The sequence below is a fragment of the Eubalaena glacialis genome, chromosome 11 (assembly GCF_028564815.1).
Source record: "Eubalaena glacialis isolate mEubGla1 chromosome 11, mEubGla1.1.hap2.+ XY, whole genome shotgun sequence".
NCBI lineage: Eukaryota > Metazoa > Chordata > Mammalia > Artiodactyla > Balaenidae > Eubalaena > Eubalaena glacialis.
This window is the reverse complement of record NC_083726.1, coordinates 39,328,430-39,350,714: the sequence shown is the minus strand read 5'-3', so window position 1 is coordinate 39,350,714 and position 22,285 is coordinate 39,328,430. Positions and strand designations below refer to the sequence as shown.

The 22,285-nt window shown below is 36.3% G+C and overlaps 1 protein-coding gene and 1 non-coding gene across 10 annotated transcripts in view; one reads left to right on the top strand and one right to left on the bottom strand.

The window, feature by feature from the left end:
• Positions 1–22,285, top strand: part of PTPRQ (protein tyrosine phosphatase receptor type Q) — a 258,054-nt gene that overhangs the window by 26,120 nt on the left and 209,649 nt on the right. For all 9 annotated transcript variants that reach the window (XM_061204869.1, XM_061204868.1, XM_061204865.1 and 6 more), the window contains 5 exons: positions 2,416–2,546; positions 2,719–2,848; positions 4,075–4,225; positions 4,680–4,786; positions 7,833–7,930. In XM_061204869.1, the coding sequence (XP_061060852.1) occupies positions 2,416–2,546; positions 2,719–2,848; positions 4,075–4,225; positions 4,680–4,786; positions 7,833–7,930 (617 nt within the window). The remainder of the gene's footprint in view (positions 1–2,415; positions 2,547–2,718; positions 2,849–4,074; positions 4,226–4,679; positions 4,787–7,832; positions 7,931–22,285) is intronic.
• On the bottom strand, positions 722–827 carry LOC133101883 (U6 spliceosomal RNA). The gene has a single exon (XR_009702769.1). It is a non-coding gene; the product is annotated as a U6 spliceosomal RNA (small nuclear RNA).

Genomic DNA, 22,285 nt, shown 5'->3' with positions numbered 1-22,285 from the left:
TGTAATTGATACCTAGTCTCATAGCGTTGTGGTCGGAAAAGATACTTGATACGATTTCAGTTTTCTTAAATTTACCAAGGCTTGGTTTGTGACCTGAGGTATGATCTATCCTGGAGAATGTTCCATGAGCACTTGAGAAGAAAGTTTATTCTGTTGTTTTTGGATGGAATGTCCTGTAAATATCAATTAAGTCCATCTTGTTTAATGTGTCATTTAAAGCTTGTGTTTCCTTATTTATTTTCATTGTAGATGATCTGTCCATTGATGAAAGTGGGGTGTTGAAGTCCCCTACTATGATTGTGTTACTGTCAATTTCCCCTTTTATGGCTGTTAGTATTTGCCTTATGTATTGAAGTGTTCCTATGTTGGGTGCATAAATATTTACAATTGTTATATCTTCTTCTTGGATTGATCCCTTGATCATTATGTAGTGTCCTTCTTTGTCTTTTGTAGTAGTCTTTGTTTTAAAGTCTATTTTGTCTGATATGAGAATGGCTACTCTAGCTTTCTTTTGATTTCCATTTGCATGGAATATCTTTTTCCATCCCCTCACTTTCAGTCTTTGTGTGTCCCTAGGTCTGAAGTGGGTCTCTTGTAGACAGCATATATATGGGTCTTGTTTCTGTATCCATTCAGCCAGTCTCTGTCTTTTGGTTGGAGCATTTAATCCATTTACATATAAGGTAATTATCGATATGTATGTTCCTATTACCATTTTCTTAAAAATATGGAACGCTTCACAGTTTGCGTGTCATCCTTGCACAGGGGCCATGCTAGTCTTCTCTGTATCGTTCCAATTTTAGTATATGTGCTGCCGAAGTGAGCACCTAAGTTGCTTCTTGATTTTGATTTTGTGTGTCATTTCAAATTAGTAGTCTACATTCACTTTAATGCAGCTGTTTTCAAAGATCCTTTAAAACAGTTGCAAAAACCTCATTACTGAGCCTGATCTTTAATTGCCCAAGTATGCAGATAGAGCTAACCTTGTTTAAAATTGGTAAGTCATGAATTTTTTCTTATCTATTAACAGAAAAAAAATACTTGCATATTAATTGGAATTTTCAATGACTTAATCTGAGTGAGGAATGTGAGTAATATTTAGGCAGATTATGAAATCTAGATCATATTTTTTGAGTCTAGGGGCCTTGATAGTGTCTCTCAAAGCATATAATCTAAGTGTGTGTTTGCTCATCCCATGCTGCCATTTGTCTGGAAAGAACTAGCTTGTATTTTCTTTACCTCTTTGAATATTTTAAATTAATATGTTTAATATTTGTTCATACCAATACTTACATTTTGAGATTCATGTTGATTTTGATTTATCTTTAAGGCACTCAAAAATTCTACAGATATTAATTTCGAAATTTTGGGATACTTGAAATTTATCTACTTGATGTAGAAATAAATGGCAAAGAATAATAAATGCCATATAAAAATCACGTGGTGTCCTAAAAACATATTTCTGAGTATAAATATAAATAAATGTCCAGGTTCTTAATGATTTGCTCTTCCTGACTATAAATCTTCACATATGTAATTATACCACTACGAGTCTTCTTCCCCCAAATTGTAATCCTTCCCTTACTGTTTAAACTCAATTTTTTCCACAAAATAATCTCAAATTGATGTCACAAATCACTTTATTCCAATAGCATTTTAACATGTTCATAATCAGCTCAGTATATGTTTATTTTACTTTTGCTTGTAATTTTTGTAACTTTTTATATCTGTATTCTCTGCCTCTCTTTCTTATATTACGAATCATTGTGGGCAGCATTCTATTTGACAGTTCTTGTCTTTAAAAATAAGTAATACTTGATCATCTATATCAATATCATTACATCAATCAGAAATACCAATATATGAGATGATTGTCTAAAGCTGACATTTTTCAGGTTTTCTAAAATAATTGTTTTCCTTTATGCTAGATGAGATCTTTAAACTGGGAAAACTAAACACTAAAACTCATCAGATAAAATTTGTTTTTAACTTCAGCCAATGTCTGATACAAAGGGATTCTTTTACTTCTTTGTGTAGACTTCATATTTCTCTCTCTGTTGTCTTTTCAGCTTATGCTAATAGTTTCAGAAAGCTTTAATTCTTTTTTCCTCCTTTGAATATTGTACATTTACTGCTGTGAATTTGCTCTTATGTAGTTTTTACTGCAACATCAAAGTTAGCTGCATGTAATGGTATTTACAATGATTCTGAGTATTGCAATTGATTATCATATTTTATAAGCTGTCATATGTGTAAACAGCTATTTTTAATTAGGATAGATAATTCATTAATAAACTATTGTCCTTTTGTACACTGTGCTTTTTATTCCCTTTAAAGGGGTAAATTAAAAAAAAAAACAAAACCCGGTTAGAAAACATGCAGGAGGAATTTAAGTGTTTCGTGTATTTTGGGTAGGTCTGGAAGCACCGTCAAATATCCATGAGGGCAAAGTTACAAATTCTTCCATTGAAATTCTCTGGAATCGAGCTGATGGGAATTTTCAGCATTATGAAATCACATGCGTAAACTGTGCTGCTGCTTTCATGGTACGTTATAAGGGGTTTTCAGAGGAATAACTTTTATTCTGAAGCCGGTATTGCTGCATTCTTATATTGGGTAGTAGTGAAACTAAATAACCACCAACCTTCTTTTGCTTGTGTTTGATTGTGGAGCATTTCTTAAATGAACACTTGGTAAGTTATTCTTTTGGATCGATAGGTCCAGAAGGTATTTCAAGAAGCAGCAACATTCTCTAACCTGGATCCTGGCACAGTGTACACCTTTTCAATTCGCACTGAAAAAGAAGGTTTTAAAGACAGTTCTCCCTACATAAAAGAAATACAGACAGGTACAGCCTATGTAAGCACTTTAGGTATTATTCAGTGTTCAAATATTTTTCTAAAATTTCCAATTTTCTAAAATATTTTATTGTTAATATAATCAGAAGGATTCCATAAAAATGCTCTGGTTTTATGTATTATTTTCTTTCTTTTTAAAAAAATTCATTTATTTATTGATTGAGGTACCATTGACATATAAGTTTCAATGTTCAAATATTCATTTGGTTCTTATAGGGAAGATTTAATAAATAGTTCATTCTTCTCAAATTTTCTTAATGGGCAGGCAGTATTTCCTCTTGTCTCTTTTTCTATTTCCCCTTGTATGAATTAGCACAATCTCTTTTGTGTGTCTGTTTCCAGACAATAGAGTTGCTAACTGTCTGGGTTCTGGCCAGAGTCTCCATTTGTGATTTAATTTTTCCATTGTTCAGTTAAACAGACAATGAAGTGCCATTTCCCCAGCGTTAGCAACTTACTCCCAATGGCAGATGGTGATTTATTCCATGGTAGTCATATGAAATAAAGGATGATTGGGAAGGGTGTATACAAAATGTGTACGTTTTCAAATGTAGGTGAAGTAAAATTGTCAACTATTCTACTAATGTAACTATTTTAGATATTCTTGACATGGATGGTATGGGAACATTGATTTATGTATTTAGAAACTGGTCATGTCTGGCATTCTTGTACTGTAATAACATAGAATGGAATTGAGAGAGAATATCGTGGCAATTTTGTTCCTTTCTTATACATGGGAGAATTTTAAAGGGGAAACAAAATATATATTTTACACTATTTTAACATTTTTTTTCAGAAAATAAGGGAAGCATTTCATATTTAGATTGCAGTTAACTTTCCTGCTGATTAACCTTGTCACTATTTGGTATTTAATTAGAATGAGTCCTAAAAATCATTAAATATTTCTGAGGTTGGTGATTACACAAGACCAAGATATCACCTCTTCCTACATTATAGAGGCAGGGGAAATATTGAGTACAACACTGCTGGGGTACATATCGGCTCTGTTTCAAAGTTTACAATGATTCTTGGTTTTCCCCCCCCCCCCACTCTTTTAACTTCTCATATCTACCAGGAAGAATAAAAGGAATGTCTTGGTTACCTTCAGAGTTTGCAAAGAGTCAAACAAATCCTGAGAGTATTTCAGGGTGGTTTTAAAATAGGTACTTTGTACGGTAGAAAATGTTATTTTACGTGTATGTTTTAAATGATATAGCCCCAAGTGCGGTTGAATTTCTGAATCACAGTAGGAATTCAAATGCAGTAACCGTTAGCTGGCCTTCAGCTAGAAGTCTTCTGGATGGATACATTATTTCAATATCCAGTGAAAGCTTAATGAAAGAAGAAATCCTGCCTTCCACAAAAAGGTATGAAAATATTGAAAAGAAATTATATCAAGTTACATGGAACACAAGATGAACATTTTACATGTGTTGTTAGAAAGCTATGTTAGTGGTTTAGTATAAATAGAAATTAGAAAACTTTGCAAGAGAACTTTTTGGACTATAGTGTGATAAGAATAACTAAATCTGATATACAGTACCAAATTATTTATGCTAATAGATAGTAATGAATTAATTCATGATTTCATCATGCTTGTATGTATGACATACACACTTTTTGACTTAAATTTCTCCACGTAAGAAGCTATGCTTTCTCAATAACTGTTTGTGTGTAAGCATAGCAAATTGTTTCCATAATAGACAATAAAAAACCAAAACTTATATATAAAATTCTTTCTGCAAGTAGTGTGAGAAGATGGAGTTTTCCAAATGTTTCTGAGCTAAATATCTTAATATGTGATTTTTCTTTAATGTGTAGGACATTCTCATTTAACAGCCTTTCTCCAGGGACTGACTTTTTAATTAGCATTATAGCTACCAGGGGACTAAAGAGAAGCCGTCCTACTGTCCTCATGGTTAGCACTTGTAAGTTCATTTTATATTTAATTAACTTTTCATGGGTTAAGGGAAAATAAGGGAAGTAGTTGTGTTTAAAGCCAATGTCTAGTTAACAATCAATATAGAAGTGGTTTATGACATTATGGCTTGAAGAGAAGGAGCACTTCATTTACATGGAGAATGCCTGCGTTATATTCCTTTCTCTATCATTTATTGTGACCTTGGGCAAGACTATGAGGTTCTCACTTAAACGATGAGAATAATTATTCCTGCCTAGGTATAAAATCTTGTTACTAAAATCAAATGCAAAGCTCTTTGTGAAAAGAGCAAAGTACTCTAAAACCCTAAGGTATTGTCATCTTGAAATACTCAATATTTTTCTAATATTTTGACTATATCTGTTAACATTTTATGAAAAACAAAACTTTGGAACTAGAAAAATAGATGGCACTGTCTTTCTTTTTTTATAAATTTATTTATTCATTTATTTAATTTTTGGGTGCATTGGGTCTTTGCTGCTGCACGTGGGCTTTCTCTAGTTACTGAGAGCGGGGGCTACTCTTTGTTGCGGTGTGCGGGCTTCTCATTGCGGTGGCTTCTCTTGTTGCGGAGCACGGGCTCTAGGCACGTGGGCTTCAGTAGTTGTGGCCTGAGGGCTCTAGAGTGCAGGCTTAGTAGTTGTGGCGCACGGGCTTAGTTGCTCCGCGGCATGTGGGATCTTCCCGGACCAGGGCTCGAACCCGTGTTCCCTGCATTGGCAGGCGGATTCTTAACCACTGCACCACCATGGAAGTCCAGCACTGTCTTTTCAGTTGCATTTCTTGGGTTCAGTTTGCCTCTTCTGACCTTATTGGCATCACACGTATGCCTGCCCTGAACATATACAGATGTTCCAAAGAGCCCTGTCACTTGTGGGTCACAGTCACGTGAACGTGTGCTCAGGTACCCATGCCCTATCGGTGTGAGAGGAGGCTTCCTCTCAGGATTTGCAGTGTGGAGGATGGGAAAGCACTGTAAAATGCAGCAACAGTCAAATCAATTCCTGGAAAATAAACTAAAAAAATTTGAGCACTTATTATATACCAGCAATGGTACTATGTGCTTAAGTTACTGTGTTGAATCTCCCGGAGTTATCTAAAATGTAAGTTAAGGCTCATAGGCGTTCATAACTCATTACTGAAGGTGAGATTTAACCCAGGTATCTAACTCTCAAACTGATATGACACTGCTGCCTCTCATAAAGACCATCCTAAGAACCATCGGCAATAGATGAGAAAAGTCTTTTTATAAAAAATGGTAATTCATGTTCTATATCAGTGAAAGAGTCTTAGATTGCTGCTTAGATTTGGTTGTGTTATTATCATTGTCAGCATCATCGTCGCCATTGTCATCCTCATCATCATCGTTGTCATCATCACCTTGAGTGCTTGTTCTTTGTCAGGCACTTTGCCTAGCATTTTCTATGCTTTATGTCCCTGAATTCTCAATCATGATATTCATTCTACTAATCATGATGAGATGCATGTTGTTTTACGAATGAGGAAACTGAGGCTTAGAGAATTTCAGTAGCTTATACAGGATGACGGATTTCAACCCATATTTCCCTGACATCAAATTCTGTCCTTGTAACCACTCTGCTTTGGTGGAAAGGCCACTATGCTATAGGAAGGACTGACACTACCCATTCTTAGCTCTATGGCTTTGTACAAATCATTATTCTATTTGGACCTCAAGCTCCTCATTTCTACCCTAGGTTTAATAGTACATTCTGTATTTTAAAAAAATTTTTTATTTTATTTTATATTTATTTATTTATTTATTTTATACTTATTTATTTTTGGTTCCATTGGGTCTTCGTTGCTGTGCACGGGCTTTCTCTAGTTGTGGTGAGCGGGGGCTACTCGTCGTTGCGGTGCGTGGGCTTCTCATTGTGGTGGCTTCTCTTGTTGTGGAGCACAGGCTCTAGGTGTGCAGGCTTCAGTAGTTGTGGCACACGGGCTTAGTTGCTCCGTGGCATGTGGGATCTTCCTGGGCCAGGGCTCGACCCTCTGTCCCCTGCATTGGCAGGCGGATTCTTAACCACTGCGCCACCAGAGAAGTCCCTACATTCTGTATTTTAAGAGGTTGTTGCTTTGGCTGTGTTTTCCCAAACAAACCTGGCAACTTTTTCCCCCCACCCTTCCCACTTTACAATTTGACTTTTGTCTTCTACTGTATATTAATAATTTTTCGTCTTTTTTGTACCTACCTCTCTTTGCAAGCCACCTCAAATCCATTTGGAGGTAGATGGAATATTAATAAATGTAAAAAATAAAACTAAAATATTATGGGACTCTGGGGAAATAGTAAGTTAATTCCAGTTGAAAGGGAATATACATCAAAGAAAAATAGAACAAAAAGGATTGTGAATCAGTGACACAGGTTTAAATCTACCACTGGATTGAATTCTAATAGACTTAAATCAATAAGTAAGTAAGGACAAAAAAAATCTCACACAGAATTTGAATATTAGATGTGAGATTATTCCAATAAAATTTTAATATGGCATTTCTTCCAGTTAAGGAAAGAAATGCTACATTTCAGTTTGAAATATAAATTAGAAACAGAGACATGCTACTGAATTGAAAAAATAAGTTTCTAGAACCTTCTTAGATAAAATGTTTAAAGGGAAAAAGAGTTTGGAAACTTAAGGAAGGGGGCTGGATATATCTCTTAATTTATGCAGTGCATAAAATTCTAAGTTAAAAATCTCACTTGTAATAACTTCATACTGAATTCTGCTATGACAAAAATAAATATGAAAATCCATACTTTATATAATTTTATTGTGGAAAAAGGCTTTCTAGAAAATTTGATTCCCCATTGCATTGTGGATATGAGGGGACTGAGATTCAAGGTAAATAGCCTGCACAAGATCACATAGTGCTAAAACTGACTAGAAAAGCCTACGTATCATGTCTGTCTTCCATAGTGTGAGTGTCAAGTTTATCCGTCCAGTACAGGTAACATGATGATAGAAATTTTTTTTTTTTTTTCAAAGCTTTCATTCCCGTGTCTTATTTCCTTGCCCTAGATCCAGACCCACCATCAGATTTGCTGATTTTGGGGCAGGAAGAACACACAATATATTTGTCTTGGAAACTCCCACAAGGAGGCTTTGAAAGGTTTCAGGTAAAGTTGCTATCATGCAACCTTGATGTTTATTGAGGCCTTTATTTCACTCCTTTTTGTCCTTCATTTTACATTTCTTAATAGTTTAAGAAATTATGGTACCACTCCTTTACTGTCAGGTTTTCCTCCAAAGTAAATTTTCTGTTTGTTGCTTTAAAAGTACAAAGTTGTCATGGGAGGTTTTCAAATTTGAGTAAAAGCTGGTACTTGACTTTAAATGAGTTCGGGTTTTCAATGGAGATAGACACGTGCTTATGTAGTACAAAAACGTGAATAAAGGAATGCTGGTGCTGGAAGATAGTGCTTCTGTGACAGCACTGGCCACAACGAAGATTCCAGAAGTTAAAGACAGGTAATGTGCCACAGGCTCCCTTTCAACTCCATTCTACAGATTTAGTTGAGAGTGGAGACCTGCAGCCCAGACGGTAGGAGAGAAAGATGTACAGAGAGGCTGCTTTTCAACTGTGTCTGTGAAGTAAATGCGTACATTTTTGTTGCTTTTGTTGTTAATAATGTGACCTGGCATCACGTGAGGACATATTATACACACCCAACGTCCTGCATTGTGTGGCTTGCAGAGAGAGTAAGCTTCTGGGGGTAGCACTATTGCTTTGTATTCTACGTGGGCAAACGAGTTTTCTATACTTTCATAGTGGTAGGAGATGGTCACTTTAGTTGTAAATAACAGAAAACAACCTGAAATAGTTGAAGAACTAAAAATTTATTGTATTAATGAAAGAGTGCGTCATGGACACCAAGGCAAAGAATATAACAAGGTGTTGGGGAGAACTGGAATCCATATGTTTAAGGCTACTGAGGCCCCATGGATTATTTTCTTACTGTCTACTTCTTTCTGCTCATCAGCCGTAGTTTATTTTTATTTATTTTTCCTGATGACCAACTTTCTCTGTTAAGCAATCCATGTGGTGAGTGGAAAAATGCCATGTACAACTTCTAAGCACAAATGGTGCATTATGAGCCTCAGAGAAAGACAGATGCTCCCTGAATTCCCGAGGAAGGGTCTGTGATTATTCCGTGTTGTAGACACCAAGTCCAGTTCCAGTCAACTGTGGTTGTAGCCCCCATGTTGTGTAAAAGTGGTGGCCATGGGTCTGGGGGTGATGAGGGTTATAGAGTCATTAGAATTTGAGCAGATACAACAAAAGGTGTTTCCTGTAAATGAAAAACAATATGAAATTTAATAGTTTATAGAATCAATACAGCATAAAAGGAACCAGAGCAGTAAAATTACCAGACATTTGAAATGAACTAATTAGTACATCTGGGTTTTATATTTGAGTATGAACTTCTTAACAATTACAGTTCATAAGAGAAACAAGATAATAGTCATTATATGATAGATATAAAAAGAATCCACACTTATGTAAGGTATCTGGTACTAAAGACAAAGAGGGATGTAGTGGGCAGAATAATGGCCTTCCAAAGATCCACAGCCTAATTCACAGAACCTGAAATATGTTATATTACATGGCAAAGGGGAAGCAGATGGAATTAAGTTTGCTAATTAGCAGGTTTTAAAATAGGGAGATTATAGAGAGTCTAGATCCAGATGGTGGAGTAGGAAGATCCTGAGCTCACCTCCTCCCATAGACACACAAAAACTACAACTACATATAGAATAACTGTCTCTGAGAATGACCTAAAGACTAGCAGAACACATTTTCTACAACCAAGGATATAAAGAATAGGCCACAGTGAGACGGGTAGGAGGGGCAGAGGTGCAGTCTAGTGAGAACCCACACCCCCAGTGCGGTGACCCACAAGTGGGAGGGCTATCACAACCACAGAGGTCCGCCCTGAGGAGTGAGAGGTCCAAGCCCCATGTTGGGCTCCCCAGCCTAAGGGACCTGCACTGAGTAGAAGAGCCCCATAACATCTGGCTTTGAAAACCAGCGGGGCTTATGTGTGGGAGAGCCAGAGGGTCATGGGATATGGAGGCTCTGCTCTAGAAGGGCTCACACACAAACTCGCTGACTCTTGAGTCCCAGTGCAGAGGAAGCAGCTTGAAAAGCAGAGTCATAAGTCATAAGTCATAAGACAAGAAGATTCATTGACTAGTACTGAGTCCCAGTGCAGAGGAAGCAGCTTGAAAAGCAGAGTCATAAGTCATAAGTCATAAGACAAGAAGATTCATTGACTAGTATTAGGGTGTGTGCTGGAGGGGCAGGGATCTGGTGGAGCTTTCTCTGGGAATGGAAGTGCTGGCGGGTGCAATTCTTTTTTTTAACTCTCCTTCCACCTACCTGGCAGGTGCTGGCAGGCACCATTTCTATCACTCTCAATCAGCCTAATCAACACCATGTGCCTGCCCAGTATTCCCTGAAGGCCAATCCTGCCCAGCCACCCACCCTGGCTAGATTTTCCAAAGTAGCTCCTAGCCCACCCCAGCCACCAGGTGGCCTTGGCTGGCCCAGTGCCCCTCCAAAGCAGCTCCCACTCTGGGGTGCCAGTTCTGCATACCAGTATACCTGCAACAGTCACAGCTGGGCCTCACAGCTGGTCACACTGGGGCCAGTCCCACCCATCAGTGGGCCTGCAGCAAGCACGGCTCAACCACCAAAGGAGGACACACACAGCTCACATGGGAGATACTCGTGGGGCACCTGGCTCCGGTGACCAAGGAGGATTGCACCACTGGGCATTACAGGACACCTTCTAAATAAAGCCACTCTTTCAAGACTGGGAGATTAGCTGATATAACTTACACAGAGAAACAAACACAGAGAGTTAGGAAAAATTAGGAGACAATGAAAAACCTTCCAAACAAAAGAACAAGACACAACCTCAGAAAAAGAATAAAATGAAATGGAGATGAACGATTTACCAAGTAGAGTTGAATGTAATAGTCATAAAGATGCTTACTGAACTAAGGAGAAAAATGGATGAATACAGTGATAACTTGAACAAAAAAGAAGAAAATATAAAAAAGAACTAGACAGAACTGAAGAATGCAATAACTGAAATTTAAAATACCCTAGAGGGGTATGCTCAACATCACTAATCATTAGAGAAATGCAAATCAAAACTACAATGAGGTATCACCTCACACCAGTCAGAATGGCCATCATCAAAAAATCTACAAACAATGAATGCTGGAGAAGGTGTGGAGAAAAGGGAACCCTCTTGCACTGTTGGTGGGAATGTAAATTGATACAGCCACTATGGAGAACAGTATGGAGGTTCCTGAAAAAACTAAAAATAGAACTACCATATGACCTAGCAATCCCACTACTGAACATATACCCTGAGAAAACCATAATTCAAAAAGAGTTGTGTACCACAATGTTCATTGCAGCTCTATTTACAATAGCCAGGAGGTGGAAGCAACCGAAGTGTCCATCGACAGATAAATACATAAAGAAGATGTGGCACATATATACAATGGAATATTACTCAGCCATAAAAAGAAACGAAATTGAGTTATTTGTAGTGAGGTGGATGGATCTAGAGTCTGTCCTACACAGTGAAGTAAGTCAGAAAGAGAAAAACAAATACCATATGCTAACACATATATATGGAATCTTAAAAAAAAAAAAAAAAAAGGTCATGAAGAACCTAGGGGCAAGACGGGAATAAAGACGCAGACCTACTAGAGAGTGGACTTGACACGGGAAGGGGAAAGGTAAGCTGGGACAAAGTGAGAGTGTGGCATGGACTTATATATACTACCAGATGTAAAATAGATAGCTAGTGGGAAGCAGCCGCATAGCACAGGGAGATCAGCTCTGTGCTTTGTGACCACCTAGAGGGGTGGGATAAGGAGGGTGGAAGGAAGACGCAAGAGGAAGGAGATATGGGGATATATGTATATGTACAGCTGATTCACTTTGTTATAAAGCAGAAACTAACACACCATTGTAAAGCAATTATACTCCAGTAAAGATGTTAGAGGGAATCAACAGCACATTAGAGGAGCACATACAGAAGAATGGATCAGCACCTGGAAGACAGGGTAGTGGAAATCACCCAATCAGAACATAAAAAGAATTTTAAAAAATGAGGATAGTTTAAGGAACCTCTAGGATAACACCAAGCATACCAATATTTGCATTTTAAGGGGTCCCAGTAGGAGAAAGAGAGAAAGTTCTAGTAGACCTATTTGAAGAAATAATGGCTGAAAAAAATTTTAACATGGTAAAGGAAACAGACATCCAAGTCCAGGAAGCATGGACTCTGAAACAAGATGAACCCAAAGAGATCCACACCAAGACACATGATAATTAAAATGTCAAAAGTTAAAGAGAAATTTAAAAGCAGCAAGAGGAAAACAAGTAGTTACGTACAAGGGAGCCCTCTTTTGAGCTGATTTTTTTTAGCAGAAACTTTACAGGCCAAAAGGGACTGGCATGATATATTCAAAGTGCTGAAAGGAAAAAACTTACAACCATGAATGCTTTACTCAGCAAGGTTATTAATCAGAATTTAAGGAGAGAGAAAAACTATCCCAGACCAGCAAAAGCTAAAGAAATTCATCACCACTAAAGCAGCCTTACAAGAATTGTTAAATGGAGTTCTTTAAACATAAAAGAAAAGGCCATAACTAGAAACAAGAAAATTATGAAAAAAAATTCCACTGGTAAAGGCAACCGTGTAGTAAAGGTAGTGTACCAACTACCTGTAAAAGCTACTATGAAGGTTTAATGACAAAAGAAATAAAATATATCTAAAATACTTAGTTAAGCAATACATAAAATAAAAAGATGTAAAAAATTACGTCAAAAGCGTAAAGTGCTTGTTGGGGGAGGTATTAAAATGTGCTTTTAGGATGCTCTAAACTTAAGTGACCATCAACTTAAAGTAGACTTTTTTTTTTTAACATCTTTATTGGAGTATAATTGCTTTACAACGTTGTGTTAGTTGCTGCTTTATAACAGAGTGAATCAGCTATATGTATACATATATCCCCATATCTCCTCCCTATTCCACCCCTCTAGGTGGACACAAAGCACCGAGCTGATCTCCCTGTGCTATGCAGCTACTTCCCACTAGCTATCTATTTTACGTTTGGTAGTGTATATATGTCCATGCCACTCTTTCACTTCGTCCCAGCTTACCCTTCCCCCTCCCCATGTCCTCAAGTCCATTGTCTACGTCTGCGTCTTTATTCCTGTCCTGCCCCTAGGTTTTTCAGAACCTTTTTTTTTTTAGATTCCATATATATGTGTTAACATATGGTATTTGTTTTTCTCTTTCTGACTTACTTCACTCTGCAGGACAGACTCTAGGTCCATCCACCTCACTACAAATAACTCATTTTCGTTTCTTTTTATGGCTGAGTAATATTCCATTGCATATATGTGCCACATCTTCTTTATCCATTCATCTGTCATGGACACTTAGGTTGCTTCCATGTCCTGGCTGTTGTAAATAGAGCTGCAATGAACATTGTGGTACATCACTCTTTTTGAATTATGGTTTTCTCAGGGTATATGCCCAGTAGTGGGATTGCTGGGTCATATGGTAGTTCCAGTTTTAGTTTTTTCAGGAACCTCCATACTGTTCTCCATAGTGGCTGTATCAATTTACATTCCCACCAACAGTGCAAGAGGGCTGCCTTTTCTCCACACCCTCTCCAGGTTTATTGTTTGTAGATTTTTTGATGATGGCCATTCTGACTGGTGTGAGGTGATACCTCACTGTAGATTTGATTTGCATTTCTCAGATGATTAGTGATGTTGAGCATCCTTTCATGTGTTTGTTGGCAATCTGTATATCTTCTTTGGAGAAATGTCTATTTAGGTCTTCTGCCCATTTTTGGATTCAGTTGTTTGTTTTTTTGATATTGAGCTGCATGAGCTGCTTGTAAATTTTGGAGATTAATCCTTTGTTAATTGCTTCATTTGCAAATATTTTCTCCCATTCTGAGGGAGAAAGGTTTATGGTTTCCTCTGCTGTGCAAAAGCTTTTAAGTTTCATTAGGTCCCATTTGTTTATTTTTGTTTTTATTTCCCTTTCTCTAGGAGGTGGGTCAAAAAGGATCTTGCTGTGATGTATGTCATAGAGTGTTCTGCCTATGTTTTCTTCTAAGAGTTTTATAGTGTCTGGCCTTACATTTATGTCTTTAATCCATTTTGAGTTTATTTTTGTGTATGGTGTTAGAGAGTGTTCTAATTTCATTCTTTTACATGTAGCTGTCCAGTTTTCCCAGCACCACTTATTGAAGAGGCTGTCTTTTCTCCATTGTATATTCTTGGCTCCTTTACCAAAGATAAGGTGACCATATATGTGTGGGTTTATCTCTGGGCTTTCTATTCTGTTCCATTGATCTATATTTCTGTTTTTGTGCCAGTACCATACTGTCTTGATTACTGTAGCTTTGTAGTATAGTCTGAAGTCAGGGAGTCTGATTCCTCCAGCTCCATTTTTCTTTCTCAAGATTGCTTTGGCTATTCGGGGTCTTTTGTCCATAGAAATTGTGAAATTTTTTGTTCTAGTTCTGTGAAAAATGCCAGTGGTAGTTTGATAGGGATTGCATTGAATGTGTAGATTGCTTTGGGTAGTATAGTCATTTTCACAATGTTGATTCTTCCAATCCAAGAACATGGTATATCTCTCCATCTGTTTGTATCATCTTTAATTTCTTTCATCAGTGTCTTATAGTTTTCTGCATACAGGTCTTTTTTCTCCTTAGGTAGATTTATTCCTAGGTATTTTATTCTTTTTGTTGCCATGGTAAATGGGAGTGTTTCCTTAATTTCTCTTTCAGATTTTTCATCATTAGTGTATAGGAAAGCAAGAGATTTCTGTGCATTAAATTTTGTATCCTGGTACTTTACCAAATTCATTGATTAGCTCTAGTAGTTTTCTGGTAGCATCTTTAGGATTCTCTAAGTATAATGTCACGTCATTTGCAAACAGTGACAGTTTTATTTCTTCTTTTACGATTTGGATTTCTTTTATTTCTTTTTCGTCTCTGATTGCTGTGGCTAAATCTTCCAAAACTTTGTTGATAAACAGTGGTGAGAGGGAGCAACCTTGTCTTGTTCCTGATCTTAGTGGAAATGGTTTCAGTTTTTCACCATTGAGAACGATGTTGGCTGTGGGTTTGTCATGTATGGCCTTTATAATGTTGAGGTAAGTTCCCTCTGTGCCTACTTTCTGGAGGGTTTTTATCATAAATGGGTGTTGAATTTTGTCAAAAGCTTTTTCTGCATCTATTGAGATGATCATATGGTTTTTCTCGTTCATTTTGTTAATGTGGTGTATCACACTGATTCATTTGCATATATTGAAGAATACTTGCATTTCTCGGATAAAGCCCACTTGATCATGGTGTATGATCCTTATAATGTGCTGTTGGATTCTGTTTGCTAGTATTTTGCTGGGGATTTTTGCATCTATGTTCATCAGTGATATTGACCTGTAGTTTTCTGTTTTTATGACAGCTTTGTCTGGTTTTGGTATCAGGGTGATGGTGGCCTCATAGAAATAGTTTGGGAGTGTTCTTCCCTCTGCTATATTTTGGAAGAGTTTGAGAAGGATAGGTTTTAGCTCTTCTCTTAATGTTTTATAGAATTTGCCTGTGAAGCCATCTGGTCCTGGGCTTTTGTTTGTTGGAAGATTTTTAATCAGTTTCAATGTCAGTGCTTGTGATTGGTCTCTTTATATTTTCTATTTCTTCCTGGTTCAGTCTCAGAAGGTTGTGCTTTTCGAAGTATTTGTCCATTTCTTCCAGGTTGTCCACTTTATTGGCATATAGTTGCTTGTAGTAATCTCTCATGATCCTTTGTATTTCTGCAGTGTCAGTTGTTACTTCTCCTTTTTCATCTCTAATTCTACTGATTTGAGTCTTCTCCCTTTTTTTATTGATGAGTCTGGCTAATGGTTTATCAATTGTGTTTATCTTCTCAAAGAACTAGCTTTTAGTTTTATTGATCTTTGCTATTGTTTCTTTCATTTCTTTTTCATTTATTTCTGATCTGATCTTTATGATTTCCTTCCTTCTGCTGACTTTGGGTTTTTTTTGTTCTTCTTTCTCTAATTGCTTTAGGTGTAAGGTTAGGTTGTTTATTTGAGGTGTTTCTTTTTTCTTGAGGTAGGATTGTATTGCTATAAACTTCCCTCTTAGAACTGCTTTTGCTGCATCCCATAGGTTTTGGTTTGTCGTGTTTTCATTGTCATTTGTTTCTAGGTATTTTTTGATTTCCTCTTTGATTTCTTCAGTGATCTCTTGGTTATTTAGTGGTGTATTGTTTAGCCTCCATGTGTTTGTATTTTTTACAGATTTTTTTCCTGTAATTGATATCTAGTCTCATAGCATTGTGGTTGGAAAAGATACTTGATACGATTTCAGTTTTCTTAAATTTACCAAGGCTTGATTTGTGACCCAAGGTATGATCTATCCTGGAGAGTGTTCCATGAGCACTTGAGAAGAAAGTGTATTCTGTTGTTTTTGGTTGGAATGTCCTATAAATATCAATTAAGTCCATCTTGTTTAATGTATCATTTAAAGTTTGTGTTTCCTTATTTATTTTCATTTTGGATATCTGTCCATTGGTAAAAGTGGGGTGTTAAAAAGTCCCCTACTATTGTGTGTTACTGTCGATCTCCCCTTTTATGGCTGTTAGCGTTCGCCTTATGTATTGAGGTGCTCCTATGTTGGGTGCATAAATATTTACAATTGTTATATCTTCTTCTTGGATTGATCCCTTGATCATTTTGTAGTGTCTTTCTTTGTCTCTTGTAATAGTCTTTATTTTAAAGTTTATTTTGTCTGATACGAAAATTGCTACTCCCGCTTTCTTTTGATTTCCATTTGCATGGAATATCTTTTTCCATCCCTCACTTTCAGTCTGTATGTGTCCCTAGGTCTGAAGTGGGTCTCTTGTAGAAGGCATATATACGGGTCTTGTTTTTGTATCCATTCAGCCAGTTAAAATAGACTGTTAAATGCATAAGTTGTTATGTATGAACATTGTGCTAACCACAAACTGAAAATCTATAACAGATACACAGAAAATGAAAAGAAAGCAATACAAACATAACACTAAAGAAATTCATCAAATCACAAGGGAAGAGAACAAGACAAGAAGAAAGAAACCAAAAATAATTTACAAAAACAATGATAAAACAGTCTTTAAAATGGCAGTAAGTATATCCCTATCAATAATTAATTTAAATGTAAATGTACTAAATGCTTCAATCAAAAAACAAAGGGTGGCTGAATGGTTAAAAAAAAAAAACAAGATCCAAGTATATACTGCCCACAAGAGACTCACTTCAGATCTAAAGACACACACAGACTGAAATTAAGGAGATGGAAAAAGATATTCCATGCAAATAAAATGAAAAGAAATCTGGGGTAGCAATGCTTATATCAGACATAATAGACTTTAAAGCAAAGACTGAAATGGAGCAAATAAGGACATTACATAATGATCAAGGAATCAATCCAAGAAGACAATATAACATTTGTAAATACCTATGCAGCCAATATAGGAGCACCTAAATACATAAATATTAACAGACATAAAGGGAGGTATTGATAGTAATACAATAATAGTAGGGGACTTTAACACCCCACTTACATCAATGAATAGATCATCCAGATGGAAAATCAGTAAGGGAACATTGACCTTTAAGTACACATTAGACCAGATGGACTTAATAGATAAATCTATATAGAACATTTTATTCCAGAAGAACAGAATACACATTCTTTTCACACAGGAACATTCACCAGGATAGATCACATGTTAGGCCACAAGGCAAGTGTCAATAAATTTAAGAAGATCCAGATCACATCAAGCATCTTTTCTGACCACAACAGTACACAACTAGAAGCCAGTTACAAGATGAAAACTGGAAAAAAACACAAACACCTGGAGGTTAAGTAACATGCTACTAAACAACCAATGGGTCAATGAAAAAATCAAAGAGGAAAGTTAAAAATACCTGGAGACAAATGATAATGGAAATACAACATTGCAAAATCTATGGGACTCAGTAAAAGCAGTTTTAAGAGGAATGTTTATAGCAATGCAGGCCTACATCAGGAAACAAGAAAAATCTCAAACAATCTAACTTTATATCTAAAGGAGCTAGAAAAAGAAGAACAAAACCCAAAGTTAGTAGAAGGAAGGAAATAATAAAGATCAGAGCAGAAATAAGTGAAATAGAGACTAAAAAACCAATAGAAAATAGCAGTGATACTAAGAACTGGTTCACTGAAAAGATCAAGGACCTTGATAAACCTTTAGTTACATTCATCAAGAAAAAAAAGAGAGAGGGCCAAATAAATAAAATCAGAAGTGAAAGAAAGAGGAGAGTTACAATCAACCACACAGAAATAGAGGATCATAAGGGATTACTATGAACAACTATATATCAACAAATTGAATAACCTAGAAGAAATGGATAAATTCCTAGAAACATACAATCTTCCAAGACCAAATCAGGAAGAAATAGAAAATATGAACAGACTGATTATGAGTAATGAAATTGAGTCAGTAATAAGAAAACTCCTAACAAACAAAAGTCCTGAACCAGACTGCTTCACGGTGAATTCTACCAAACACTTAAAGAAAAGTTAACACCTACTTTTTTCAAACTATTCCAGAAAAACTCGAGATGAAGGAATACTTCCAAACTCACTCTAGGAGGCCAGCATTACCCAGATACCAAAATCAGATAAAGACACTACAAGAAAAGAAAATTACAGGCCATTGTCACTGATGAACAGAGATGCAAAAATCCTCAACAAAATATTAGCGAACTGAATTGAACAATACATTAAAAGGATCATACACCATAATCAAGTGGGGTATATCCCAGTGTTGCAAGATGGTTCAACATCCACAAATTAATCAGTGTGATACATCACAATAACAAAATGAAGGATAAAAATCGTATGATCATCTCAGTAGATGCAGAAAAAGCATTTGACAAAATTCAACATCCATTTATGATAAAAACTCTCAACAAAGTGCATATAGAGAGAACTTAACTTCACATAATAAAGGTCATATTTGACAATCCCACAGCTAACATTATACTCAACAGTGAAAAGCTGAAAGCATTTCCTCTAAGATCAGGAACAAGTCAAGGATGCCCACTCTCACCACTTTTATTCAACATAATATTGAAAGTCCTAGCCGCAGAAATCGGACACATAAAGAAAATTAAAGGCATCCAGATTGGAAAAGAAGTAAAACTGTCACTATCTGCTGATGACATGATATTATATATAGAAAACCATAATGATTCCACCAAAAAAACTATTAGAATTAATCAATGAATTCAGTAAAGTTGCAGGATACAAAATTAATATACATAAATCTGTGATATTTTTATACACTAGTACTGATCTCTCAGAAAGAGAAATTAAGAAAATTTTATTTGCAGTTGTATCAAAAAGATTAAAATACATACTGAGGAATAAATTTAACCAAGGAGGCAAAAGACTTGTGTGCTGAAAACTGTAAGACACTGATGAAAGAAAATGAAAATGACACAAATGAATGGAAGGGTATATCATTTTCATGGATAAGAATTTATATTGTTAAAATGTTCATACTACCCAAAGCAATCTATAGATTCAGTGCAATGCCTATCAAAATACCAGTGGCATTTTTCACATAAATGGAACCACAAAAGACCATGAATAGCCAAAACAGTATTAAGAAAGAAAGAAAAAGTTGGAAGTTGTATGCTCTCTGATTTCAAACTATACTACAAAGCTATAGTAGTCAAAACTGTATGGTACTGGCATGAAAACTAACACAGATCAATGGAAAGAAATAAAAGACCCAACCCTCATTTATATGGTCAATTACTTTACAGCAAAGGAGCCAAGAATACACAATGGGGAACAGTCTGTTCAATAAATGGTGTTGGGAAAATTGGACAGCTACATGCTAAAGAGTGAAACTGGCCCACTTTTTTACACTATATTCAAAGAAAAACTCACAATGGATTAACAACTTAAATGTAAGACCTGAAACCATAAAAATTCCAGAAGAAAAACATAGTGTACCCTTTGACACTGGTCTTAGCAATATTTTTTTGGATCTGTCTCCTCATGCAAGGAAAACAAAAGCAAAAATAAACAAATGGGACCACATCAAACTAAAAAGTTTTTGCACAGTAAAGGAAACCATCAACAAAATGGAAAGGCAACCTATGGAATGGAAGAAGATATTTGAAATGATTTATCTGCTAAGGGGTTAATATCCAAAATATGTTAATAACTCACACAACTCAATATCAAAAAAACAATCCATTTAGAACATGGACAGAGGACCTGTTTAGGCATTTTTCCAAGGAAGACGTACAGATGGCCAAAAGGCACATGAAAAGATGCTTAGCATCACTAATCATCAGGGAAATGCAAATCAAAACCATGGTTAGATACCACCTCATACTTGTCAGAATGGCTATCAAAAAGAGAACAAATAACAGGTGTTGATGAGGATGTGGAGAAAAGGGAACCCTTGTGTACTGTTGGTGGGGATGTAAATTGGTGCAGCCACTATGTAAAAGTATGGAAATTCCTCAAAAAATTAAAAATAGAACTGCCATATATGATCTACCATTTCTCTCCTGGATATTTATCCAAAGAAAATGAAAACACTAATTTGATGCAACTTTGATATACATGCCTGTGTTCAGTTTCCTGTGATTTTATAAGGTGTGGTAGGCAGTATGGTGCAATGGAAGGATTAAGGCCCTGGAATTCCTTGCTTTGAATCCTAACTTCACCTCTGTTGTGAGACCTTGGGCAAATTTTGATCCTCTTTGGTCCTGTTTCCTCATCTGTCAATGAAGATTATTGTTATTCTGTAGAATTGTTTAGGGGATTCAGTTAGATCATGTGTTTGGCAAGTGTTCTGGCATGCAAATTCTGTGAGGACAGGGCTTTTATTATCTGCTTTGGTCACCATTTTTTACATTATTGAGACCAGTATCTGACATACAGCAGAAGTCAGTAAATATTTTGATGACTGAATGAATTAGTAGTTTTCTTTTTTTTAGTTTTCTCAGTTCATATTTCACAATCAAGGAAGCTTAGTGGTTTAAAATTTTTAAAAAATTAATTAATTTTTTTATTGAAGTATGGTTGATTTACAGTGTTGCAGTAGTTTCAGGTGTTTAGCAAAGTGATTCAGTTGTACATACATATATGTATTTGTTTACAGATTCTTCTCCCTTACAAGTTATTAAAAAATATTGAGTATAGTTCCCTGTGCTATATGATAGGTCCCTGTTGGTTATCTATTTTATATATAGTAGTGTGCATATGTTAATCCCAAACTCCTAATTTATTCCTCCCCACCCTGTCCCCTTTGGTAACCATAAATTTGCTTTCTATGTCTGTGGGCCTATTTCTGTTTTGTATATGAGTTCATTTGTATCATTTTTTTTAGATTCCACATATAAGCAATATCATATGATATTTGTCTTTCTCTGACTTCACTTAATATAACGGGTCCATCCATGTTGCTGCAAATGGCATTATTTCTTTCTTTTTTATGGCTGAGTAATGTTCCATTGTGTACCTGTATCATATCTTCTTTATCTATTCATCTGTTGATGGACATTTAGGTTGAAGGAAGGTTAATTTTGATGTGAATCCCTCCTTACCCTCTCCCTTGCCACACAGCCATCAGAGTGCTCTTTCTTAAAAGTAAATAAAATGTCATTCTTGTGCTTGAAAGATTCCTTACCATGGCTCAAGGCTCTCCCTGTCCCTTGTGACTCCACCCCAGCTCCTCCCAACCTCTCACATCTCAGGAAAGGACCCTGTCCTGAAATCACTTGCTCAGTTATCTTTGATTCTTCCCATTCCTTCATTCCTCAGTCCATCACCTGGTTCTGTCACTTCTACCTCTGAAATGGATCATTAAGGTGTCCAATTCTCTTCATCTCCACTACACCACCCTTGTCCTAGTTACTCTCATTTCTTATGGAGACCAGCAGCCTAGGTGACAGACGATAGCCTCTCACCTCCTAACTGGTTTCTCTGTTTCCATTCTTGATTTCCATATAATCTACTTTGCACACACAACAGCCAGAAAGAGGGAGAGAGAAACAGAGAGCGAGCGAGAGAGCACGGTTAAAAACATAGTATCTCTCATTGGTTTAACAACCTCCATTAGATTTCCACTGCCCTCAAATGAAGTCTAAACTCCTTGCCATGGTCTCCAAGAGCTCACTTGATTGGATCTTCATCTAATTATGCTGCCTGCTTGGTTACCATGTTGCTACCATATTGGGCTGTCTTTCTGTTCCTTTAGCATGGCAAGCACTTCCCCATTGCAGGGTTTTTGTGCTTGACATTCATTTCGCATGGATATCTTGCCGCCAGTTTTAAATTTTATTTATTTATTTATTTAT